Here is a 27,489-nt window from a genome sequence, read left to right as displayed (position 1 = left end):
GGCCTATTGTTCAAGGCTTGACAGTTCACATTTATGTCACATTGCTGATTACTGAACCAAGGAAATGCCTTGACCATAACTCAAAGAAAGTAGGTAAAACTATTTTGGCTTCTACATTAAAAACCCACTAACTCAAACTGATTCAAGCTCTTTTTTTAGATGAAATGTGGTATCATGGGCTAAATAGTACTAGACTTGGTATCAGGAGATGTGAATATACAAATTCATATTAACACTTGTATTGACAAAATGGAGCTAATAAGATTTTTATTACTTAATTTGTGGGTTGTCATAGAAAAAGTGTTTTGTAAATCTCAAATCTGAATTGTTGTTTCTAATTTACACCTTGTAATCATTTGAACATCAACTGAGTAAAAGTCTTTTTTTATCACAAAAAATAAAAGATTTTAAAAATTTTAAAAAAAGAATGAATCCATAGTCTTAAACAGAATAATAGTAACAACTTCCCACACAATGAAGAACCATTTCCCTAAAATAGAGTGTTTTGGTTAAGGGTAAACAAAGGGGGTGCTGATTAATCATGATTAATCATGAGATTAATCACAGTACATTATGCTCTTTGTTGGGTTATGGTCCTTACCAATTTAAGGGACCCTGGGTTCCCCCTTGAGACAGTCAAGGCCCTGCCTTTGAGAAACAGGTCAGGATTTTTGTAGGAATGAAGCAAATATCTCAGTGCAGGACCTTGTTCCTTAGAATCTGATCAAATACAGATTAGGTTTTCTATCCAAGTGAGACTAAGGAATTTAGGACAGGACACTATCCTAATACTACCTCTTAACATTTTAAAAGGAATAGGAATCCTTAATAGTTATGCTTACATACCACTAACTACCTTCAAAACCTTACATAAATCATTGAACCTCACCGGGACTTATTTTCCTCATACATACTGTGACAGTGGATTGGACTATCCATATTGTAAGACTCCTTCTGTGTTTCAACTGTCTAATCCTATGTTTCATATTCACACAAACTGCGACAAATAGAGACATCACTGCTTTCTCTTGTACATAGGATTTGAAGAGACAGAAGCTAAATAATCCCAAATGTTTGGGCTGATTGGATTAGAAAAGTCTCTGGATCTTGAAGGAAACAAGAGGCATCTATCACAGATGGGGGAAGTCACAAACGAGAGCAAGAGAGCAGTCCTAATGGTGCTGCATCTTGGCTCCATATTTAGAAATAACAATTGGGCATCTCAGTACCTACCTGACCAGACTTTTCCATTTGCAGATAACAAAACACTTTCAGCATGGCTGCTGACGTCCAGATGCCAGCACCAGTGTGTCTAATGGAGAACAACAAAGGGGAACTGACAGTGAACCAGAAATCACTGGAGATTCTTTCTTCAATAACTGAGCCTGTGGTGGTGGTGGCTATTGTGGGCCTGTATCGCACTGGCAAGTCCTATCTGATGAATAAGCTGGCAGGGAAAAAATCAGGTATGTGAGGTCAGTAAAGTAATGGTATGTATGCATGGGTTAGCCCTTTAGCACATTTAACATATACGTTATTCATTTTGGTGACTTCTCTTCAACAAGGAGGGATAGATCTGGAAAGTCAAAGTCTCATTCTGAACTCTGCTTTAGACCCCTTAGGTCAATCTGGAAGACAAAAGAGAGGTTTCCTCCACTTTGCCATAATAATATCTGACATATAGGCATGCATGTATGTTGTATATGTATATTACATGCATAAATATAATAACGTACATGTGTGTAAGTTATATGTGCTGTATATACTGTGTATGTAATGTGATAAATTATAAAACTGTGCATTGCTGTGCATGTGTATGATATATGTACATTATGTAATATTCATATAACATATAGCCTATGATAGAATATATGTGCCCATTACATGCCTTATGTGCAAATATGTAAATTCTATGTATGTATATTTATTTATATATCCACACAGACACCACTTAAAAATGTACAAAGTATTTTACATATCTTATTCCATTAGAACCTGACAACAAGCCTATGAGGTAGGTATTACTGGCCTGTTGGGGTATAAACTCGATTCTCACGTGAACGGCCTCATGTCAGGTAAAGGTGAGGGCTTCTAAACCGCCCAGCTCTCACGAGGCCCCCCAGGGAACAGCTGGGAATTGAGGAGTGAGACACGAGCTATCTTGTTTTCCACCTCTTCTCAGTGGAAACTTGCTGGGGAGAGCATCCCATCCTTGAGATTGGTCCGTGGTCTGAGCATACCTGTTGTTAATTGGCTAAGGGGCTGAGAGCATGCACGGTGTCCACAAGCAAACTAGCAGGGGGAGAGCTTAAATGGGGACAGGAAAGCCTGAGGGTCTCCCTCTTTTTTCCTTGCTCCTTGGGAGGGAGAAGGGGGGTCCCGTGGGGGGCTCCCATGGGGAGCACTAGCCCTGCATGCTGACATCATGTGGCTAAGATCCGGAATAAAGCCTACAACCTCTGTTTGACTCTGGAAGTCTCTTCTCTCAATACGTTTGTCCAGCTGGCCACCAAAGACCTAGAGATAGGTATGATGACCCGGGCAGCCCACAGCAATTAGGCCGGGACACTGGCCTTATTATCAACATTTTTCAGATGAAGAAACTGAGTCATAAGATCCTTGCCAATAATCACAGAGCGAGCAAGTATTAGAGGCGGCATTTGAACCCAGGTCTTCCTGAATGGAGGCCTCCTACCATCTGACCTATGCCACACTGACTTAGCTTCACCTTAGAAGAAAACTCGGGGTGCCCTTTGGGAATAGGGTAACTGTGATGGTGATTTATGTGAGCATTCTTTGTGAGCAGACTTTATGACAAAGGCTGGGTGGCACTGAGGGAAAAGCAAAGGCAGTCAAAGAATCTGGGCTGAGGACCCAATTCTCATATTTGATAATTAAGTAAATTGGGTACATTACTTTGTCTCTCTGACTTCATCGGCAAAATGAAAGAGGAAAATTAGAGGATATCAAAAGTCCTTTCTGACTCTAAGTCAAAGAGCCAGTAACTCATGGGTTCCCATCTACGATTCCAGACGTATTTTACACTATTCCCTTCCACTTATGCTAGAATTCAGGCAAACTGGAGAAAGAACTAATTCCCAAACTGGTTGAACCATTACTTGTTTGTATGTCTTCACTGACACTATTTCCTATTCCTCCTGGCCATATTTCCACAGGTTAAAATCCTACTTAATCTTCGAAGCCCAGTTTAAGTGTGCCTTTTCCTCTCTGAAGACATTTCAAGCCCTTAAACAAAGAAATGAAATATCCCTCCTATGAATTCCTATTCATATTTGTGCTTGCCTGAGGCATATTTGATTTTTTAATATAGTTTTCTATGCATATCTTATATCTCCTAAGAAGACAGAAGTTATTGAGAGAAGAGATCATGCTCTGTTTACCACTATATCACTCATCGCTTCTAGGAGAGTGCCTTGCACAAAGTAGGTATTCAGTGAATAGATGAAATGAATGAACAGAAGTATGGATAGATGAATGAATAAATAGATGGATATCTAAATGGATGAGTGAATGAATGAGGGAATAATAATTGAATAAACATGAAGTTAATAAGGGAAAACTTCTTAGGTATGTCTACTAGTCTCTGAAATAGGAGAAAATGTTCCTACTTGCAATGATCAGGCATTCTGTATCTCTCTGGTGGTAATTTAAAAATTAGACCTAAAATACATATTCAGTTTTATGTAATCTCCTCTCTTCTTCACTATGAGAAAATAGCCAATTTTCTTGCAGTGAAGGATTAACATTAAACAGCTGTACTAATCTTCAAGACACTCATCAAATATGAGTCCCCAGATTGCTCCATGCTCATCTCTCCAAACTCTTGTGCAGGCTTCTCCCTTGGCTCCACAGTGCAGTCTCACACCAAGGGCATCTGGATGTGGTGTGTTCCTCATCCCACGAAACCAAATCACACCCTTGTTCTCCTGGACACAGAGGGCCTGGGTGATGTGGAGAAGGTAAGAAGGGGGGACACTGTTCATGACTGATTATGAAAGAGAGCATACCATGACTATTATAGCTTCTTAGACCTGCAAAATCCCAAGGGAGTTGAATTTTCACCTAGTATACAGGTATGCTGATCTAGGAGCAGTCATGGGAGTGGAAAAGTATCATGTGATAAGGTCAAGAAATGTGTTCTGATTCCTAGGGTGACAACAAGAATGACACGTGGATCTTTGCCCTGGCTGTGCTACTGAGCAGCACCTTGGTCTATAACAGCATGGGTACCATCAACCAGCAGGCCATGGACCAGCTGCAGTATCCTTTTTGGGATTTGGTAGAAAAGGACAGTTGGGGAAGGGAGGAGGGGGGCCACTACTTTCCCCAATATCTCTCTGAAGCCCATGTTCTTGGCCTCATGTTCTAATGACTGGTATAAGAGTGCACGTGTGTTGTATGTATATACATGCACACATATATACACACATGTTCACATAGCACAAGTTTTCACACACATATACACACATCACAGGTTCTAGAGAAATTACTCATGCTTCATGATGAAAAAGTAATCAGCTGGCTCAGGGTCAAGGGGAAATAAAAGTTTTCAGAGAAATGAAAAAATTATGGAACAAGAGCTAGTGCTTTTTTCTGCCATATTTCCTTAATTAATTCCCCAGCTATGTGACTGAGTTGTCAGATCACATCAAGAGCAAATCTAACCCCAACACTGATGAGGTAGAAAACTCCTCAGAATTTTTGGGCTTCTTTCCTGACTTTGTGTGGACTGTGCGTGATTTCACCTTGGAGCTGGAAATTAATGGGAAATTCATCACCTCTGATGAGTACCTGGAAATCGCACTGAAGCCTAAGAAAGGTTCCAGGGCTTGAGAGTTGGGCAGTGATGTGGGGAGGAAGGGCAGGGAGGAAGGAGAAACCTCCTGGATTTGTTTTATGTTGTGAATACAGACTTCTCTAGTTTTGGTTCCCTGCCTATTTGAAGAAAAAGAAAGTTTTTCCTTTTTTGGCTGAATCTAGATTATTGCCTTCAGTGAAAAACTGAATCCCTCTTCTATCTTACGAACAAGTCCTTTGTCTTTTTTTATCATCATCATCATCATCATTACCATCAACAAACTTTTATTAAGCATCTTTATTTTGCCCAGCACAATGCTAAGCACTGGATATACAAAGAAGTGAGTGGGGGGGGTGGTCAATACCTTCAGGGAGCTAAAATTCTAATGGGGGAGTCCACATGCAAAGACCTAGCACAAAGAAGCTTATTACAACCCAAAGATAGGTCCCTGAAAGCGACTTTATCACTTTACAGAGCTTCTCTGAAGTCCAGGCTCTATTGTCTATTACAAGACTCCTCCTTCCCTTCCCTTAGGCGAACCTGAGAAAGTTAGAATGTTCAACCTACCTCGTCAGTATATCCGCCAGTTCTTCCCCAAGAAGAAATGCTTTATCTTTGATCGACCAACACACGGAAAGAAGCTTTCCCAGCTCGAGACACTTCATGACAGTGAATTGGATTCTGAATTTGTGGAACAAGTTGGAAGCTTCTGCTCCTATATCTTCCAGCATTCCAATGTGAAAACTCTCCAGGGAGGCATCAAAGTCAATGGGCCCCGTGAGTCTTTTCTCCCTTCTATTCACCTTTCCAGTACTTTTCTTCTGCTGTTTAAAAAAAAAAAACCAGGAGAGGAAAGTAGAAGAGAAAACACTCCTAGGAGAGCTCCTGATAAAGATATAATCTGCTGTACTGGATAAGAAAAGACCTTTCCAGGTTCCTGTCCATGTTCTTTCATCCACTCATACCATTATGGACACTCCTTCCTCTTCTGTCAGAAAGTCTCTAAAAGGCTAAATAAACTCCCTAAAATATAATAAAAAGTTAGAGCTAGAAAAGGCTAACCTGAAAAGTTGCCCTATAATAACCCATGCTACATCCTTCACCAATGGTGCAATGATTAAGACAATGAAATGTTTATGCCTATTATTTACCATGACACATTCTGACCATGCCCAAAAGAGGGAAGACAAATGAAGTTATCAAGAGCTACTCTGTTTAGGAAAGAAGCTGTACCTTTATCTATTCTATCCATCGCTTCTCATTATTACCACTTTGGACACATCTTGCTCCCATATCAAAAAACTTCCTGAAAGCTTCATAGAATCATAAAATGCTAGAGTAGGAAAGGACTAACTTGAAAGGCTTCAAGACTCTAAGTCCAAGTCTTTCCCAATGATACAAGAATTAACATATAAAATAATTAAGATATAAGGAAAAGTTAAGTTTATATACCCATTACTTGGTATGATAGGTTCTGACCTCTTCCATTTTTGTTTTCCCTATAGGTCTAGAGAACCTGGTTCTGACCTATGTCGAGGCCATCACCAGTGGAGAAATGCCTTGTATGGAGAATGCAGTCCTGGCACTGGCTCAAATAGAGAACTCAGTTGCAGTGCAAAGGGCCCTGACACACTACGAAGAGATGATGAAACAAAGGATCCAGTTCCCCACAGAAAGCCTTCGGGAGTTGTTGGACATACATGCCACCTGTGAGAGAGAAGCCATTGAACTCTTTATCAGGGATTCTTTCAAGGATGTGGACCAGAAATTCCAGAAGGAATTGGCGGTACTTTGGCTACTCCTATTCATGGGAAAGGAGGGTCTACATGAAGGAGGGAAGACCTGGAAAGGAAAATGAGGCTCTTCCGGAAAACAACAGCTTACTAGAGGCTAAGGCCACAGTCATATGACCCTGATAGTCCATCTTGCAACCTCCTTTAAGTAAAAGAGTCAGTGTCAACGGTTTTCTAAAAGATGCTGGTTGACTATGATATTGTAATACATTTATTATTAATTTTGAGAAATTGAAAACTATATGAAAGAGTTTGAAGAATTGAGGATTGTGGTCTAAGTCAAAGATAATAAGGGAAAGGGGCTTTAGGAAAATGCCCAGACTGATTTGCCCTCTTCCCATAATCCTTAAGCCCTCTTAGGACAGATATACCAGAGGATCCTATAAAATTAAGTCTAGAAACAGGGCATGATGTTGCTTGGATACACAGGTGGGAGAAGGGCAAGATTTGTTTTAAGAATTAATTTTTACAAATTCTGGTAAGTTTCTGATATATTCTCCCAACTGTACCTTTTACACATCATCTCCTTTATATTGCTTAAAGAGCCAGCTAGAAGCCAAGTGTGATGCCTTTTGTAACCAGAACCAGGACGAGTCAGCAAAACGATGCAGAGCTTTGCTTCAGGATATTTTCAGTCCTCTGGAGGAAGCAGTGAAGAATGGAGCCTTCTCTAAACCAGGGGGATATGGTCTCTTTCTGCAGAAGACCAAGGAGCTGAAACAGAAATACTACCAGCAACCCAGGAAGGGGATACAGGTGAACCCTCCCATTAGCAACAGATTCAGGGAGGAAGTGGAGAGGGAACTTTAGAAGCCATGTCCAAGCCCTAAGGTGAACAACAGTAGTGCTAAAAGGCCAGTGTCCTGTGAACAGCCAACCTTTTACCCCAATAGCTTTATTTCCTTTTGCTAATTCATTGTCTTCCCCTTACCAGGCTGAGGAGACTCTACAGGAATACCTTAAGTCCAAGGAAGATACAGCTGATGCAATACTGCAAGCAGATCAGTCACTCTCAGCAAAGGAAAGGGATATTGAAGGTCAGAAATCCAAGAACATGGTCCTAGATCATCTGGCAAGCCCTCAACAGATAACTTTAACATGACTTGGCCATTAATATCCAGAAAAGGTTCTTTCTTGTTACCAACACCTTTTCTGTCTATAATTCATTTGTTTGTTGGGTACTCTCTTGGAGAATGTCTGTAATCAACCCCAAGAAGTTAAGTCTTTTAAATTGAAATAACAAATCAGAGCAGAATGCTGCTCTGGGAACCAATGGTCCTTCACCTCTCTTTAATGCTCCCCAATTTTTTATTGTCTTCAGTGGAGCATGCAAAAGCTCAGGCTGCAGAGGCTGCGGCAAAGCAGTTGGAGGAAATACAAAAGAAGACCCAGGAGATGATGGAGCAGAAGGAAAGAAGCTACCAGGAGCATATAAAGCAAGTGACTGAAAAGATGGAAACAGAAAGGAAACAGTTAATAGCAGAGCAAGAGAGAGTCCTAGCTCTGAAACTTCAGGTATGTAATCCATGAATTCATGCATAATAAGTGGCTATTTATATTAAAGAAAAGATCAAAGAACTTTGGAGCATGAAGGGACTTCAGAGATAATCTAAGCCATTCCCTCTCATCAGAGTCAACTCTTAACTATGGTCTCATATAAATCCTTCATATAAGAGCCACCAAACATCCTTGGTACCTTCTTTGACTTTTTGACAAAGATCCTAATGGAGTATATGAAGTGTCTACTGGCAACTGTTCACTCTTGTCACATGATCTTTTCAAATCAAACTTCTCTGATTGGTAGCATCTTTTATCCTGATCCTCTTGAGCAAATCATAATTGGTAATGTACCTACTCACACCCATCATGTGCTTCTCCCTTGCCCTTTGGGTGATCTTCAACTCTTGCAAGCCCTACATCAATTAATGAAATAAATTAAATTTAGATTTCATGTGCTATTGTTTCAGTCTTTTCTACTATATGGTTTTCACTCCTTTTTTGTTAGAAATAAACATTTTTATTTCACAATTGCCAGTTCTGTGCCTTACCTCCCCTTTTCATCATTTTTAAATACTATTTTTATCAACAAGCTTATTTTTTATTTTGCTTAAAGTCTTCTTAGAATTATAATACACTTTCTATCTCATCTTAAATTGTTTCTATTTCTTTAACAAAAGGTCAAATGCTCTACTTCACAGCATATGTAATGACATGGTTAAAATATCCTATTATTTTTGTTAAGAAATGATTGGTTTATGGACCAGGAACTCTCCCTAGATCATATCTGATCTCCCTAGCGCAGACTCTCCCCAGATCTACTCAATTGTAGGCTTTTGTAAAAGAAATTCATTGAGGTCACTTTCGATTTTGAATGCCATTTTCTGTATCAAAATAAAATGATCAAGTTCAAGGAATATTTACTTTTCAACTGCAATTATTTCCCTTCAAGAGTAAAGTACATACAGACACATACTTTATAAACTATATAGATTATATATACAATATATTGTTTAGAAGTATATAGTATATACATGTAAAGTTTATATAAGTAGATGTATTGATAATTTTCCACTGCAATTATTTCTCATCAAAAGTAAAGTGTGTGTACATATATGTATATGTGTGTGCACATGTGCATATTGACTTTACACATACTGTATGTTTTAATATAGTAGCAATATCTACACACATATACATATATACATACTTTACTCTTGAAGGGGAAATAATTACAACAGAAAATTAAATATTCCCTGAACTTCATTGTTTGTATGTATGTATGTATAAAGCAAACTATAGTTGTTGGGGTTTTTCCTGATTTATAGCTAAGAACTCTGAGGAAATGTGTACCATCATTTTTTCTTAAGTAATTTCAATTTTCTTTCTTGATTATTTAATATTTGTCTTTATCATTCTGAAATTTGATAATGACTTATCTTGGAGACTGGAGTTTCTTATTTCTTCATGCCAAAATCCTATGAATTCTTTCCACTTGTAGGGTGCTGTCAATCCTGATCTACTCTGAGAAATCTTCTCTGCTCACATATACATATACATATATATATATGTATATATCTTCATTATGCAGTTGAATTATCCTTTTTGTCAATACCCTCTACTATCCCAGTTAATCTAATGTTTGATCTTCTTGATCTATCATCCATTAACTTTATCCTTTTGTGGTCAACATTGGCTTTGGTTTGGAGAACATTTGGGATTGTTCTCCAAAGTCTTGTTCATTCATTTTGTTCAACTCTCTTCATTCGGTTTTTTCCTGCTGCCCTGGATGTTTTTAGTTTTATGTGACTATTCTCATTGGTTGTTTCTTTGTGAATTCCCTTGTTCTTTTTTTCCATTCTTGGGGCTCTTCTGTTTCTTCAAGTGAACTAATTATGTACATTCTTTTCTTTAGATATCTCTTCTCTCACCTCTGGTGCTGATTCCTTTGTTTTTTTTTTTCTTTTTTCTCGTGGTCTGAGAGCTGAACCAGACACTATACAGTGACTACATGATTCTGAATGAGGCTAATAATCTCATAATCTCTCTTAGTTTCCGCATATATAAAATGGTTAATTCATTTCGTGACCTACTTCACTGGGGTGGGGTGGGGTGAGTAAAATGCTTTGCAAACCTCCACGTACTATGTAAATGACAGTTAATATCTAATATTGTAGAATTTATTAATTGCACTAGAGTTTTTATTTGACTTATTCTTCATGTGTCAGATAATCTTTACTTTTATCCCTTGTACTTCTATGAAATTTTTTTAACCACCTTCAGAGGCAGTTGCCCCTGGATTTAGAACAGCTGGTCCCTATTCCAGAAGAAGAAGGCAGGTAGAAGGGGCTGACATCTAGCCTGTAATCTGTTCTATACCAGCTGCTCCTGCCAGAGGCCACAGGCCCCATTAGCTTTTGCAGATGCTGGCGTAGATGTTTGGCCTGTGTACTTCTGACTTGGCTTCTCAGCTGACTGCTTTCTGCTATCTCCTCGTACCCTATTCCAACCCTCTGTGCCAGGCAGCTTGTGGCAGAAGCTGCCATTCTAGCCTCTCCTCCAGCCCTTTTTACTCCAGTCCATAGCCTGGACAAACATTCCATAGGTCATTTAGAGGCTCAGAAGATCTGCTTACTTGGATCAGGTGAACAGTATTCCCAGAATTCTGTGTGTCCCTTTTGGTTCCATGCTCTTAAATTCTATTTGTTTCTCTTCAGGAACAGGAACAATTATTAAAAGAAGGATTCCAATGTGAATCACAGCAACTTCAAAAGCAGATCAAGGCTCTGGAGAACAGACTGAGTAAATCCCATAAAAAGAAACATGGCTGTATAATATGCTGAAGACTGAGGCCTTCTCCTTCTTGTTAACCCCCAACATAACCTGATGGAGAGAGTTCAGGATTCCTGTGATTTATGGAACACTTGTATTGTGAGGGCTATTGAAATGCAAGGCTTACAAACCGGAGGGTATGATTTACTTACTTTTCTGTCCAGTTGTAGCTAGTACAACATTTGAAAAACCCAGTGATTTTTCCCTAAAGACCTAAAGATGATTTTAAAATAGGTAAAAACTATGTCATAGTCTCTTTGCACTGATTCCCATTTAGGCTGTCTGCTATTCTCTTTTTCTTCCTGAGTAAAGTAGGGCTCTTAATATTTATATGCATATCCCATGTAGAACTATATTCTCAAATAAAACAATTTCTTATGAATAAAGGTCATTTCTGAAAAGGTTGGTCACCAAATGAGTGCGAGAAGGGTCATTTCAAAGTGAGAGAATGATAGCTGGGAAGAAGTTGGTTACCTATCCTCTCTGATTCTCATTGTGGTGTTGGTGGTGGGGTGAGAGGAGGAGCCCAAACCTTGACACTGTCTCTCTCTGGCCCCATTCTAGCACAGTCATTCCCACTTCCTCCATTCCTGTGGATCTCACTTTACCCATTGGTGGGAATGGGGAGAGGAGAGGGGCCAGGAGGCAGTCTCCCATTCATTCACCAAATTTCTTTCTACCGTAAAACTCCCAGTTCTTCATACGTCCAGTGTGTTCTGGATTCACTTACCCTTCCTTTGGGGGAGCTACAACAATGTGCAAAAATACAAGCACTTTTGTTCATCCTGAGCCTCTTGCTAGTAGCCCCTGCCATGAAGACAAGTCTATTTCTCTCTCAGGAATTCTCAATCTTTTGTACTTCATGGATCTCTCTGACAATCTGGTAAAAACCTAGGGACTCCTCAGAATGATGCTTTTATATGCACATAGGTCAAATTTTTAAAAACCAAACAAACTCTACCTTTCATGCTATTTGAATGACCTGAGGCAGGTCATATTACTTCCCTAGACCTCATTTTTCTCATGTGTAAAATGAGAAGGTTGGACACCATGGACTTCGATGTCCCTCATATTTCATGGAGTCTGTGTACTTGGATGGGAATATAAAAATAGAAATGGGAATATATAAATAATATATATTATATATAACATATATATTCACACACATACATACATACAAATATGTATGGAAGTATGTGTGCATATTCAAAATTTTGCTGCTGCTGTTCAGTCATTCAGTCATGTTGGACTCTTCAAAAACCCCATTTGGGGTTTTCTTGGGGAAAAAAACCATAGGCCCATTCCATTGCTGACATTCCTCAGTAGACAGAGCAAGACAAGCTTAAAGGAAAAAGAATATAGCCATGATAGGGAAACCTGGCTTCTGGCCCTATTCCTCCTAGTTTTGTGATCCAGGCTAAATGCTTTAACCTCTGTGAGCCACAGTTCTCTCATCAGCAAAAGAGATGAAATGACATGGGTGTACAGGCAGGGGATGGGACATGATTTTTTGGGCTCTCTTATAGATGTGGAATCAATGATTCTCAGCCTAGTGGAGGGAAAACCACACTGGAACTGGATTTCAAGCATGTAGGGCCTGGTCCTCTGTCACCTAAGCAATCTTAGTGGCAGGGGCATTTGTTCTTGCTGGGAGAAGACAGAATCTAGAAAGTTTGCAAAGACCCCAGAGTCTATCTCAGCTGGAAATTGTCCTGCTTAGGAGCAGGGCAGTGTGAGTTCCCAAAATGCTCTAGGTGGGGGAAGGGGCGGGGCACAGGTACTGCTGTCAGCTTGGAGACAGGTACATAGAGAGTGCAACGTATTCTCTTTACCCCAGCACTGGTTAGGCCTCACTGAGGATGGCCCTGCTCCTTCCTAGGTGGAGCCTGCAGCATGGGCAGCAGGGTTGGTCCTAGTTCTGGGTTCCGTTGGGCTCTGTGAGCTCACTGCTATGTAGGAGACTGCTAGGAGAGAAGGATCAGAAGCAAACATTTTTGAGGAAGGACAAGGTTAAAGGAGAGAATAGAATAAATGGGGAGTGGGAGAGGATGGATAGTTAAGTCTTTCACAACATGACTGTTATGGAAGTGTTTTGCATTACTACACATGTATAACCTACATGGAATTGCTTGCTTTCTCAATGGGGATAGGGAGGAGGGAGGAAGGGAGAGAAGTTGGGACTCAAAGTTTAAAAAATGAATGTTAAAAATTGTTTCTACATGCAACTGGAAAGTAAGACATACAGGCAATGGGGTATAGAAATCTATCTTACCCTACCAGAAAACAGGGAAAAGGGATATGTGGTGTGATAGAAGGGAAGGACAGATTGGGATAAGAGGTAATTAGAGTGCATGCCATCTTGGGGTGTGGAAGGGGAGAGATGGGGATAAAATGTGGAACTCAAAATCTTGTGGAAGTGAATGTTGAAAACTAAAAATAAATTAATAAAGTATCTCATTTAAGCCACACAACAATCCAGTGAAGTAGGTACTTTGCTACTGTGCCCATTGCACAGATGAGGAACATGAGGTGCAGAGACATTAAGTCCATGGTCAGCCAGCTGGGATGTGTGGCTGATAGGATGGAAACCTAACCCCTCCTAATTCCAGGTCCTGCCCTATATCCAACTTACCACATGGCCTCAACAAGTCTCATGTTAGGGGATGGCATATCTGGTCATTTTCTTATCCTTTCCTAATCCAGAATATCCAGACACTAGTTTTTTTCAAATCCAAGAGAAATGGGGAAAGTCTCCTTGCACTGCTCCAGATTATCTAATAAGAATTATATCTTATGAGGTCAGAGTTGATAACAAGGGACACCTTGCCCTCCAGATATGACACAGTCACAGTAGCATTGGCTCAAACTCTGGGATGTTCTCAGGGGTAAAGATTCACAGGAGTAAAGATTCACAGGCTGTCTACATTGGACCAGAAATCCAGGGAAATCATCTACAAACCAAGAAGAAAGAATCCCTGGTCACCCTGGGAAGCAGAGAGAGTGACTGTGCATTCTCCTGGCTTCATATCCTGGCTCCCAGAAAGGCATTAAAAGTTCTTTATGGGTCAACTACTTCTGTAAGGGTTGGGTTCAGCTGGGGCTCTATGCCTGAGGTCTGACTGTACCACCCCAGAGCCCTCACCTGGAGGGACTGAGGATGGCCAGAGTCTCAGGAATTGTCTGAGCTGCCACTGAGGAGATGATTCCAGACTCCTGTAAGGTGGTCAGAATTTGGGGTCCCCATTCCCTACCTGGAAAGGGGGTAACTTCCTTCAATGATTATTTTGATTGTCATTTTTTGATAAGGATCAAGGATTTCATTGGTGTAATAATGTCCTAGGAATGAAACTCTTTGTACTAATGTAGGCCTACAACCGTTTTGCAATTTATAATTTTTGAAAGATCCATGGGCCATTGGCAGGTTGACTTGCCAAGGGTTACAAATTTAGGTGTGTCAGAGACAATATTTAATCTGTGTCTTCCTGACTCCCAAACCAACTCTTTATATGCTCTGCTATGATGTCAGTGATCAAGAACAATGCCATGCCATAATAAAATGAAAGAGCTCCTTGGTGTCTACAAATTCAGATGATAAAACAGGAGTCAGAAAATAACAACTGAAGCAGAACTCAGAAATCTCAGGGTGGGATGAAGGAAGGGAAGGACTGACAAAAATTACTCCAAAAGTTGCTCAGGCAACACTAAGAAGAGACTAGCACCAGGAACTAATAAAAAAAACTATCTCAAAATATTTGCCCCAGACACTGTTCTATATTTTCCCTCCCCTCACACTAATTCATGGCCACGGCCACTATGGACCTGGACCAACATAATGCAAAAGGATATATGATTATTATATTAGGTAGAAATTTGCAAGGTGGGACTTTCAAAGATTGGGAATATTTTCCCTAGGTGACAGCCCTGGGGATCAAGAATGAATTGACAGGACATCTGGTCAAGGCAGCTCAGGGGTGCAGTGGATAGAGAGCAGGGACAGGAGTCAGGAAGACCTGTGTTTAAATCCTGGAAATTGCCCCAGCTTCTTGATCTGTAAAAATGGGGAAAGTAATTATATATATCTCCCAGACTTACCATGAAGTAATATTTGTAAAGTGCTTTGTAATTCTTAAGACACTACACAAAGGTAATTATTATCATGGCCATTACTATTATCAACATTATCTGTCATTGGCAGTTCTGTGTTCCTAAAATTAGAATTCCTCAAGTACAGAGCATCCTCTTCTGCTGTTACTAATATCTGACTCACCTAGGCAGTCTCAGTTGAGGATTGTGTGAATTCTGCTTCTCAATTTCTATCTAAGGGGCTCCTCTGCATTTGCAGGTGACCATGGCATCAGCAGTGCCCATGGAGGTCCTCATATGTCTGATAGAAAACAGGAATGAAGAGCTGATGGTAAACCAGCAAGCCCTACATATTCTGACTTCCATTACCAAGCCAGTGGTTATTATAGATTGAGTTTGTCCTTCATTTTCAAAGAAGACCATGACATTAAAAACATGATGACATGACTGGCACTTGATTGTGTTTCTCCTCCTGAGCCATCTCAGATATTCATCAGGATGACTGGAGATGGCCCAGGAAGCAATGGGAGACCTTGGCCTTTTCAGGTACTCACTTAGAGGGAAATAATGTCCATTGAGTGAATAAGCCTCTTTTAAGAAGTAGTCAGGGAATGCCCCTTTTAATGAGCAAAAGAAAAAAATAACTAAATCACCCTGAGAGGGAAAGAGAAACTGTTACTATTGATAATCACTCTAAGTCAGCCATTAATTGGAGCTTGGGCAGGTACCTATTGTTGTCCAGCCTATGGCCTTCAGAGTGCTGGATCCCTATTTAGGCAGCTCAGTCTACTTAGTTAACTTTGAGTAGAATTCATCTTTCGTTTTGAAGAAGACCATGACATCAGAGGTATGATGACATGACTTGCATTGGCTAGGTAACCCAGCTCATCCTCTCCCTTCTGTCCCCCCTCCCCTTCCTTTGGGGTTTACTGGTTAGATGTCCTTCGTTCCTTCCTTCCTCACTTTCTTCCTTCATTCCTTCCCTTCCTCCCTCCTTCTCTCCCCTCCCTGCCTTCCTTCCCTCTTTCCTTCCTTCCTTCCTTCTTTGCTTGTTGTTCCCCAAACCTTAAACCCAGTGCACCCTAGACCACATTGTACAAAATATGTAAAATGAGAAGCCTGGACACCATGGCCTTTGATGTCCCTCATACTTCTAGGAGTCTGTGTACTTTTATGGGAATATATATATATATATATATATATATATATATATATATATATGTATATACATATATACATGTAGGTATATATAAACACATATACATACACATATATACATGTACATACATGTATGTACATATATATATGCATTTCATGAATATTTCATATTGTTGTTCAGTCACTTCAGTCATGTTGGACTCTTCATGACCCCAGTTTGGTGGTTTCTTGGCAAAGATACTGGAGTGGTTCTCTACTTCCTTCCCTAGCTCACTCTCCAGTGGAAACTAAGGCACATAGGGTGAAGTGACTTGCCCAGAGTCTCCCAGCAAGTAAGTGTCTGAGGCCAGAGTTGAACTCAGGAAAATGAGTCTTCCTGACTCCAAGCCTGGAACACTATACGAGGTGTTACCTAGTATGTATATATCTATATCTGTGTGTGTGTGTGTGTGTGTGTGTGTGTGTGTGTGTGTGTGACAGAGAGAGAGAGAGAGAGACAGAGAGAGAGAGAGAGAGAGAGAGAGAGAGAGAGAGAGAGAGAGAGAGAGAGTATTGTGGATATGTGTACAAAGCAGGTGGATAAGGTTTTTGTCAAACTTTCTGGCTAACTGATTCAAGAGTTCTAAGAAAAATCTATTAAACAAAACCTGGCTATGGATTTGAGGCTCTGGAGAATAGGTTTTCTTCTAAAAGGGATCAATTAATAGAATCCCCTCTAGAAAAAGGTACTTACTGTGCAAAGCTTATGTCAAGTATAGGAAAGCTATTTATTTCTTCTAACACAAAATAACACCCTAAAATACAAAAGACTCATAAGTACATAAAGATGAGTACTTAAAACATGAAATATTAACTCATCACCCTTATTATACTTTCTAAACATGATGTCACTCTCAGTCTCTCACTGGAGTAAGCTCGATTCTCTTTAAAAAGTTCACCTCTCATTAAATTTTTAAAGAATTAGAGTTAATTACTGTCTGATGGAACACCTCTTGTCCCAAGGCATATAAACCTAAAAGAATTGCCATACTTTCTCTTTGACAAAACAAGAGGATGAGACTTTTTTGTCAATCATATGCTGGCTGTAATTGATAAAATTGGTTATAATTTACCCCAAAATTTTGTCTCTCAAAATTATTTTATTCACCACAAAACTGAAAGCCAGAAGTGCCCAGAGCATTTCAAATCTTGAAGAAAGCTCAGCAACTCCAAGACAACTCAGAGAAGACTGAAGAGCTATTCGCTCTTACCCTCACCAACTCCACCCAACTCCTTCTCCATCAACAAGGAGACAGTCCCATATTCTATAGGCTTGAAGACTGGGATTACACAAGACACATACAAAATTGAAGGAATGCAACCTTAGAAAGGAAGGCTTACATCCCTGGAGGAACCAGTTAAGGCATCTTGAAGGAAACCAAGGGTTCCAAGAGAAGGCTCTAAGGAGAAAGAGCATTCAAGGAATAGGGACAGCCAGAACAAAGGCACAGAGGAGGAAGTCATGTGTGAGGGACAACAAATCTGCTACTAGTGAACCATAAAGTATGTATGCAGCTATGTGGAGCACATGTTTCAGTAGGAAGAGATGTGACACGGCAGGGACACCAATTAAAAGACCATTACAACTCTCCAGGGGAGAGTTGATAAAGGCCTGAACTAAGGTTTTGGCTGTGAGTGGCATAACTGAGGAGTAGCTGACAGGTAGGAGGAGAACCAAGAGAAACACTGTCAGGAGAATCCAGAGAGTCAAAAAAAGTATGCAGTAGGAGACAGTGAACAATCATATCAAATGCTACAGAGAAATTAAGATGGATAAAGTATGAAAATAGATTTTTGTAAAGACAGCAGATTTGGTAAGTAAGAGATTACTGGAGCTATACCAGATCTTAAACTACATTATAAAGCAGCAATCATCAAAACTCTATGGTACTGTCTAAGAAATTAGAGTGGTGGATCAGTGGGATAGGTTAGGCACATAGGGCACAATACCAAAGGATTGTAGAAAAATCTACTGTTTGATAAACCCAAAGACTCCAACTTTTGAGATAAGAACGCATTATCTGACAAAAACTGCTGGGAAAACTGGAAAATAATATGGCAGAAACTAGGCATAGACCAACATCTCATACCCCCTACCAAGATAAGGTCAAAATGGGTATTTGAGTGACCTGAGGCAAGTCATATCACCTCCCATTGTGTAAAATAGATAAAATGAGATTTATGGAGAAGGGAAAAATTTATGACCAAACAAGAGAATATTATGAAATGCAAAATGGATAATTTTTATTACATTAAATTACATATTCTATTGCATTATATTTTTTAAATTAAATTTATTTATTTAACTTTTAACATTCATTTTCACAAAATTTTGGGTTACAAATTTTCTCCCCTTTTATCCCCCCCCCCCCAAACACCAAGCATTCTAATTGCCCCTATGACCAATCTGCTCTCTCTTCTATCATCCCTCTCTGCCCTTGTCTCCATCTTCTCTTTTGTCCTGTAGGGCCAGATAGCTTTCTATACCTTTACCTGTATTTCTTATTTCCTAGTGGCAAGAACATTACTCGACAGCTGATCCTAACACTTTGAGTTCCAACTTCTTTACCTCCCTCCCTCTCCACCCCTTCCCTTTGGAAGGCAAGCAATTCAATATAGGCCAAATCTGTGTAGTTTTGCAAATGACTTCCATAATAGTTGTGTTGTATAAGACTAACTATATTTCCCTCCATCCTATCCTGTCCCCCATTACTTCTATTCTCTTTTGATCCTATCCCTCCCCATGAGTGTGGACCTCGAATTGCACTCTCCTCCCCATGCCCTCCCTTCTTTCATCCCCCCCACCCTGCTTGTCCCCTTATCCCCCACTTTCCTGTATTGTGAGATAGGTTTTCATACCTAAATGAGTGTGCATTTTATTCTTTCCTTTAGTGGAATGTGATGAGAGTAGACTTCATGTTTTTCTCTCACCTCCCCTCTTTATCCCTCCACTAATGAGTCTTTTGCTTGCCTCTTTTATGAGAGATAATTTGCCCCATTCAATTTCTCCCTTTCTCCTCCCAATATATTTCTCTCTCACTGCTTGATTTCATTTTTTTTTTTAAGATATGATCCCATCCTCTTCAATTCACTCTGTGCACTCTGTCTCTATGTATGTGTGCGTGTGTGCATGTGTGTGTGTGTAATCCCACCCAGTACCCAGATACTGAAATGTTTCAAGAGTTACAAATATTGTCTTTCCATGTAGGAATGTAAACAGTTCAACTTTAGTAAGTCCCTTATGACTTCTCTTTGCTGTTCACCTTTTCATGGTTCTCTTCATTCTTGTGTTTGAAAGTCAAATTTTCTTTCCAGCTCTGGTCTTTTCATCAAGAATGCTTGAAAATCCTCTATTTCATTGAAAGACCAATTTTTCCCCTGAAGTATTATACTCAGTTTTGCTGGGTAGGTGATTCTTGGTTTTAGTCCTAGTTCCTTTGACTTCTGGAATATCCTATTCCATGCCCTTTGATCCCTTAATGTAGAGGCTGCTAGATCTTGTGTTATCCTGATTGTATTTCCACAATACTTGAATTGTTTCTTTCTAGCTGCTTGCAATATTTTCTCCTTGACCTGGGAACTCTGGAATTTGGCCACAATGTTCCTAGGAGTTTCTCTTTTTGGATCTCTTTCAGGCGGTAATCTGTGGATTCCTTGAATATTTATTTTGCCCTCTGGTTCTAGAATCTCAGGGCAGTTTTCCTTGATAATTTCATGAAAGATGATGTCTAGGCTCTTCTTTTGATCATGGCTTTCAGGTAGTCCCATCATTTTTAAATTGTCTCTCCTGGATCTATTTTCCAGGTCAGTTGTTTTTCCAATGAGATATTTCACATTCTCTTCCATTTTTCCATTCTTCTCGCTTTGTTCTGTGATTTCTTGCTTTCTTATAAAGTCCTTAGCCTCCATCTGTTCCATTCTAATTTTGAAAGAACTATTTTCTTCAGTGAGCTTTTGAATCTCCTTTCCCATTTGGCTAATTCTGCTTTTGAAAGCATTCTTCTCCTCATTGGCCTTTTGAACCTCTTTTGCCAATTGAGTTAGGCTAGTTTCCAAGGTGTTATTTTCTTCAACATTTTTTTGGGTCTCCTTTAGCAGGGAGCTGATCTGCTGTTCATGCTTTGACTTCATGTCTCTCATTTCTCTTCCCAGCTTTTCCTCCACCTCTCTAACTTGATTTTCAAAATTCTTTTTGAGCTCTTCCATGGCCTGAGCCCATTGGGTGGGCTGGGACACAGAAGCCTTGATTTCTGTGTCTTTGCCTGATGGTAAGCATTGTTCTTCCTCATCAGAAAGGAAGGGAGGAAATGCCTGTTCACCAAGAAAGTAACCTTCTATAGTCTTATTTCTTTTCCCTTTTCTGGGCATTTTCCCAGCCAGTGACTTGACCTCTGAATATTCTCCTCACACCCACCTTGCTTCCTGATCTTCCCAGCCAGCGCTTGGGGTCTGAGACTCAAATGCTGCTTCCCAGCCTCAGGGCTTTGGGCGGGGGCAGGGCTGCTATTCAGTGTGAGATTAAGTTCAGGTGCTCAGGTGGGGGCAGGGCCGCCTCTCAGGCTCAGTTCCCTCAGGGGGTTTATGCACAGACCTTCCACAATAGATCCAGGCTCCTGCCCCCTTGGGGAGCCCTGGTCTGCAGCCGCCTCTCAGCTTCTACCTCCCGGGGGGGCCTGAGTTATGGGGGCACCCCACTCCCCTCTTGACCCGCCAAAGAGACTCTCTCACGACCCCCGTCACCTGTGGGTGGAGGGACCCGCGTGGCCACTGGAGATCCCATCCCTGAAGCCTGCTCGGATCTTTTCCTCTCGGTGCCGCGGCCGCGGCAGGGCTGCACTCAGCTCCCAGTCCCGGCGCCCAGTCCACAGCGCGAAGGACCCCCCGCGAGAGGTTTGCAGGTCTCTCCAGAACAGAAATCTCCCTCGCTCCAATGTTCCGTGGCCTCTGGGTGCAGAATTCGCCGTGAGTTACTTCCCGGTAGCTGTTCTATGGGTTGTGGGTTCGGAGCTATGTGTATGTGCGTCTTTCTACTCCGCCATCTTGGCTCCGCCCCCCTCTATTGCATTATATTAAAAAGGTTTTGCATAAATAAAACCAATGCAACTAAGATTAGAAGGAAAGCTGGGAAACAATTTTCCAGCCAGTGTTTCTGATAAAGACCTCACTTTTAAATATAAAGAGAACTGATTCAAATTTATAAGACTACTAGTCATTATCCAATTGATAAATGGTTGAAGGATATGAACAGGCAGTTTTCAGAGGAAAAAATTAAAGCTATCTATAATCATATGAGAAAATGCTCCAAATCTCTGTTGATAAGAGAAATGCAAATTAAAACAACTCTGAGGTACTACCTCACACATATCAGAATGACGAATATGACAGAAAAGGAAAATGATAAATGTTGGAGAAGATGTGAGAAACTTGGAGTACTGTTGGTGGAGTTGTGAACTAATCCAACCTTTCTGGAGAGCAATCTGGAACTATACTCAATGGGTTATGAAACTGTGCATAGCCTTTGATCCAGCAACATCACTACTAGGTCTGTATTCCAAAGAGATAACAAAAAAGGGAAAAGGACCCACATGTCCCCCATCATTTTCAAACCATGCCACAGCGTGTGCGTCCCCTCCCCCATCTCCTTCTGATTTCTAGTTTCCCTCTAGGTTTTATTTTCCACCATCATAAATCAAACTCATTGAGGATAGGACTGTCTTGTTTGCTTATACTTCTCTCCGCAGCACTTGGCACAGTGTCTGCCAATGCTTTATCATTCATTCATACTCCTTGACTGAAGCCAAATTGCAGTGGATTCAGAAGAGTGTGAGAAGAAAGGAAGCAGAGGCATAGTTCAAAGAGCTTAGCAAAAAAGGGAAGGAGAAATACAGACAACAGCTAGTTAGAATAGAAAGATCGATGCAGACAGCTCTTGAAGGATGAGGGAGACCAGGGCATGATGGTAAGCAGTAGAGAAGGAAAGAGTAGGTAGGGAGAAAGTGAAGATCTGAGAGAAAGGATGATAGTGGGGACAATCTGCTATAGAAGATGTAAGGAGGTGGGATGATCAAGGGGGCATGCTGAAAGACTGGCCTTGGCAAGGAGAAGGGCCATGTCTTCATCTGAGACTGAAGAGAAGATAGTGGGAGATGGTATCAGAGGAATTTACAATGGTAATAGAAAGGAAGAGAAGAAGCTTTCAAAAAAGGGGCATGATTTTCAATAATTCAGTATGAAATGAGGTCCTCTGCTAAGGGTATGGAAGGAGAGGATGCTATAAGAAGCTTCAGGTCAGACCAGAAGATTTGAAACAGCCATTGTAATGAGTGGGACAGTCAAGCAAACAGGAATAGAAGGAATGCCTTGCTGCATGAAGCCCAATTGAGATTAGATGGCATTAATGTGTAGAGGACCCAATCAGCACATTTTAATAACCTTCTCTAGGTCCACTGAGTAGCACAAGAAAAGGAATGACAGAGTCAGGTGATGGCAGTAATCCAGGCTTGAAGTCTGGCAAGATGTGATTAGCAAGAGGACAAAATGGCAAGGGATTGGATAGTAAATAGCAAGGGATTGGATAGTAGATGGCAGTGTGGAGTTGAAGGGTTCCCCCAAAAAAGTCAAGATTGTGAAGGGAGGAGAGTGTAACCTGTCTAGAGTTACTGAGAAAGCATTGAGGAAAGGAAGGATTAAGCATCATAAGGCATAGGGCCAGATGGAATAATATATTATTATGATATAAAGATTTCAGAGTCCATGAACATGGTACATTCCTGAGTAATGACAAGATTAAGGAATATGAAGATCTCTATGTATAGCTGAAATGAAACGTAAGAGTAAAGCAAGGAAACTGAGCTGACCAGGGAACTGAGAAGTTAAGAGTCTTTGCAAAAATATCAATATACATGTTGAAGTCCCCAGGTATGAAGACAAGAGTTAGGGTAGAAAGAGAGATACACCCTAAACTCATTGGGAGAGGAGGGAGAATGACCTGGAAACAGGAGATAACAATCACATATTTGAATGCTGTAAACTAAAAGGAGAAGAAGTGGCTAAGCAACAATGGCACAGAATAATCTAGAAGTGTCAATAAGGAATGTAGAAGCAAACTAACCCATCTCTTTTAGAAACATTAAAAAAGCATTTTTTTAATTATCCTAGTCTAAAACCTAGCCATTTTCTCTTAAGAAACTATGTAAAAGGTTAAGAATGAATGCTAAGGTCCCAGAAAATAGATTAAAGACAGTGATCAAACTTGGGACACGGAATACTTCAATTTAATTAAGGTCTGTCTATTCCCATGCCTTAATCAGATTAGAGTATCTATCAGACAATAAGAAGGAAAAAGACTTTTATCACTTCATTTAATGGAAGATTTCTTGAAGTCAGTTTGACCATCTGAAAAGGAGCTTCCTCAAAGGGACACCTGTAGGAAAATTAATGTCCTTAGCTCTGCTAAAAGTTAAGTGACTGTTCTTCTGCTCAAACTGTGAGCCTTTGCTCAGTCCTGAATAAATTTGTGTCCAGGGCAGGGATGCCTTAAGCCAGCAAGTAGAGAAGGGATCTCTAGGAATTAACTCCTTGTTAATACATTAACACCTAGTCATCTGGGTTCCTATCAATTCAGTTAAGACAACATAAAATTTCCTCTAATGAATGAATGAAAAACATTTAAGTACATATTCTGGGCCAAATACTGTGCTAAACTGTTGGGGCTACAAAGAGTTTCTATTCTAATGGGAGAGATAAGACAGAGAAGAAAGTAAAGGCCAGGGAAGGGAGTTATGGTCTAGGAAGTCACATAAGGTATTCCATTGGCATCAGAGAAATGATGACATGGCTTGACTTGATAGCATGGTCTTCTTTGGTCGAACACAATCCTGTGAATAGAAGCAGCTGGATGAATGCTAGCTGGGTACCTCACCTCCTCCTCTCCTTTCTGCTCCCCCTCCCCTTCCTTTTCCTCTCCAAAGGAAGGTAAACTTGGATGGCCAAAAGATGCCCAGTTGACTCGGGTTTTACTGGCTCCTTTCCTATTTCCCCTTCCCCTCTCTCAAAACCTTAAACCTCCTGCACTCTGAAACTGGGACTCCACTGGGGCACTGCCTGAGGGCTCCTCTGGAGCCTCCAACTTGAGAGTGATTATCAATAGTAACTGTTGCTGTTTCCCACCCATCCTGTTGTCTTTCTTTTCTTGACCTCATTAAAGGGGCCATGCCCTGGCTACTTCTTAAACAGACCTATTCAATGAATGGGCGTTCCCTCACCCTAAGTGAGTGCCTGCAAAGACTTTGGCCTAAAGGGCCCAAGGTCTCCCAGTGTATCCTGGGTCATCTCCAGTCATCCTGAGGAATATCAGGTCTCTGGATTTAGATGGCTCTGGAGGAGAAGTGAGGCTGGTAACCTGCACAGCCCTCTCTCACTCAAAACAAAGTCAAGTGCAAGTCATGTCATCATTTTTCTGATGGCATGGTCTTCTTTGGGAACCAAGGATGAACACAGTGGGCATACTCTTTTACAAAAGCAATGGCAGCGTGAATTGATTGCAGTTCTTGGGGAGGAGATGAATATGGAGAGAAAAAGGATTCCTCTTTACCAACAGTGTGGAAAATGATCAAGGAGGAGCCTGGCCCCCTCAGAGAGTACCCTGCAGACCTGCTAATCTGAGTAAGACCAGCAAGGGCAGGGTAGATATGAGTATTAGACCTTTTCTTAGCTCTACACCTATCTATGTGAATCAGGCAAGTACTTAATCTCTCTGAGCCTCAGTTTTCTCACCTACAGAATAGAAATAATACTTTACAACAATTTCCAGAAGTTATTGTAAAGAAGGTTCTTTGTAAAAATAGAAGCATTATATCAATATGAGCTATTGTATTAATATACAAAATAATAATATATTACAAATATATTATATATAGTCATATATAATATATAATTACATATAACAGTTATATTACTCTTTTCCTTCCTTGTTTGGCCAGATGAGTTCCTTAATTTAGCCACATTTTGACGGCCTCTCCTCTTTCCTAGAGTTGTGCTTTATTCTGCTTCCTCTTAGGGGTAGACAGTGCTTTCTAATTCTTACTTAAGTCACTGTATACTGATGCAGTTGTTTTTTACATTTCTTTCTCTGATCTGTCCTATGGCCTTTCTCCCAGGGTCTCTTAATCTTTCCCCTGTCACAGATTCCCTATGCTTCCTTAGGGGACAGTCCTCTATAGTGACTTCAAATAATTCTCTATATCCCTTCCTACACTCCCTGTATCCTCCCCTGAAGCTTACCTATCTTACAGGCAACTCCCTACTCTTCCCTAAATCTCTACTTTATCTCAATTATTCTTTTCATTCCCTTAACCACAGCTCTCTGTCCATCTTTTTCTCATTTCTTTTAGGTAACACCCTTCCCCCCACTCCCATACAATTCTCAGACCACCTCAACTTGCCTCTCAGGAACTCATTCTTGTACAAGCCAATCACATTAGTCAGAACTGTTTATTAGTCTAACTACTATGCCTACTGCCTCACTAACTGCCCTGGCTCCCTTAAATCAAGTATCAAGGCCCCATCCTCCTAGTTAGTTGCTAGGGGGCACCCACCCTCGTCCTTCAGACTGGCCTTTCTCCCTCAATTCATCCTCTTCCCTTCCCCCTCCATTGCCGGTTTTAGTGCCTCAAGGCCTTCCCTCCTTAGACTGGGCTAGCTGAGCCTCACCCCTGCCCTCCATAGACCATATTACTACTCCTCTTTTTAAGTCGACCCCGAATCCAACAGACTGTGCCCACCTCCCTCCCCTTCCACTAGCCCCCCCAATACCCCCACTCCTCACATCCAAAGTCCAGTCTTTTCCTGATCTCAGACAAGAGCAAGCATAAACGTTCCCTCGGTTCTGGACAATGTGCTAAGCCCTGGGGTTACAAAGGAAGGCAAAAATGTTAGTCCCCGATCCCTAGGAGCTCATGCAAATACTACGAACAAATATGCTAGGCATAGCATAAATATAGAAATAGAGAGACAGACAGACAGACAGACAGACAGATAGAGAGGTAGAGAGTGAGACAGAGAGTGAGAGGGAGAGTGAGAGAGGGAGAGGGAGAGGGGGAGAGGGAGAGAGACAACCAACTCAGAAAAGGTAATGACGTTAAAATACTGAGAATGGTTTCCTGTAAAAAGTGGAAGTCAGGAGGCAGCGATGAGGGGGAACGCAGCCAGGGGATGGAGGGTCTCCCACAAACAAGAGCCAGGAGGCCACCGCCCTGGCTGGAGAGTAAGGAGTGGGTAAAGGTGGAGGGCTGGGAGCTCCTGGGGTTATTGGCTGGCACTGTGGCTGGACAGTAAGGAGTGGGTAAAGGTGGAGGGCTGGGAGCTCCTGGGGTTATTGGCTGGCACTGTAGCTGGACAGTAAGGAGTGGGTAAAGGTGGAGGGCTGGGAGCTCCTGGGGTTATTGGCTGGCACTGTGGCTGGACAGTAAGGAGTGGGTAAAGGTGGAGGGCTGGGAGCTCCTGGGGTTATTGGCTGGCACTGTGGCTGGACAGTAAGGAGTGGGTAAAGGCAGCTGAATGGGGGCGGCACGAGGCACCCTGACCATACGCCAAGCACAGCACCTGGCACATAGTAGGCGCTTTATAAAAATGCCTGCTCCCTTCCCCTCCCCACGGCGGTGTCATACGGGGTGCCACCACCTTCCAGGTCTCTCATTCTGGTCGCACATTTTACAGAGGAGGAAATACAGTCGGAGGTTCAGCGACTCGCCCAAGGGCGGACAGCTCAGAGGCCTCTGAGGAGACTCTGAACTCGGGTCTTCCTGACTCCAGACGCAGCGCTCTAGTCACTGCACCACCCAGCTACCTGGGAGGGGCAAAGAGAGAAGGGGGCAGATGCGGGGAGGGGGCGAAGGCTCCTACATCGTGAGCCTGAGGGACGGCGGCGACCGTGGTGCTTTCCACAGGGACAGGGCAGGCGGGGCCGAGAAGGCTGAGGGGCCCAGGAAGCTTCCGCTCCTGCCCCTTCTGCAGGCGCCAAGGCCCGCCTCGGCGGGCTCCTTCCCAAAGTGGAGCCTCGTACCTTCTCTACGCCTTCTCCGTCCTGGACTCCGCGCTTCCGTCCCGCCTTCTTCAGGTTGGCCACCTCCCACCTCCGCTCAAACCCCACCCCTTCCGCCTCAATCTCATCCACTCAGATCTCGCCTTCCCCTAGGCCCCGCCCGCTCCAAACCAACGCCCCTCAAGCTCCGCCCCCTCAGACCCACTGTCTCTTCATCCTCCCCCCAC

At 41.6% G+C, this 27,489-nt stretch overlaps 1 protein-coding gene and 1 long non-coding RNA gene across 2 annotated transcripts; one reads left to right on the top strand and one right to left on the bottom strand.

The window, feature by feature from the left end:
• Positions 1–1,233: 1,233 nt before the first annotated feature.
• On the bottom strand, positions 1,234–27,357 carry LOC140529937 (uncharacterized). The gene is made up of 3 exons (XR_011975740.1): positions 27,284–27,357; positions 5,387–5,643; positions 1,234–1,447 (listed from the first exon to the last, which is right to left on the bottom strand). It is a non-coding gene; the product is annotated as an uncharacterized lncRNA (long non-coding RNA).
• On the top strand, positions 1,277–11,356 carry LOC140529936 (guanylate-binding protein 1-like). Its single transcript, XM_072648988.1, has 10 exons — positions 1,277–1,466; positions 3,853–3,980; positions 4,172–4,281; positions 4,644–4,840; positions 5,354–5,596; positions 6,325–6,605; positions 7,156–7,368; positions 7,547–7,649; positions 7,934–8,127; positions 10,827–11,356. The coding sequence occupies exons 1-10, from the start codon at positions 1,277–1,279 to the stop codon at positions 10,950–10,952; spliced, it is 1,785 nt and encodes a 594-aa protein (XP_072505089.1). The 3' UTR covers positions 10,953–11,356.
• Positions 27,358–27,489: the final 132 nt, after the last annotated feature.

This window comes from Notamacropus eugenii, chromosome 2 (genome assembly GCF_028372415.1).
Source record: "Notamacropus eugenii isolate mMacEug1 chromosome 2, mMacEug1.pri_v2, whole genome shotgun sequence".
NCBI lineage: Eukaryota > Metazoa > Chordata > Mammalia > Diprotodontia > Macropodidae > Notamacropus > Notamacropus eugenii.
Note: the sequence above shows the minus strand (reverse complement) of the source record. Positions and strands in the feature narration are given on the sequence as shown.

Excerpts from the sequence above, each read along its gene's own strand:
- LOC140529936 (XM_072648988.1), top strand. The coding sequence starts at position 1,277 with ATGGCTGCTGACGTCCAGATGCCAGCACCAGTGTGTCTAATGGAGAAC. Across the intron at positions 4,841-5,353 it reads CGCACTGAAGCCTAAGAAAG|GCGAACCTGAGAAAGTTAGA; the intron begins GTTCCAGGGCTT and ends CCCTTCCCTTAG. Across the intron at positions 7,650-7,933 it reads AAAGGAAAGGGATATTGAAG|TGGAGCATGCAAAAGCTCAG; the intron begins GTCAGAAATCCA and ends TATTGTCTTCAG.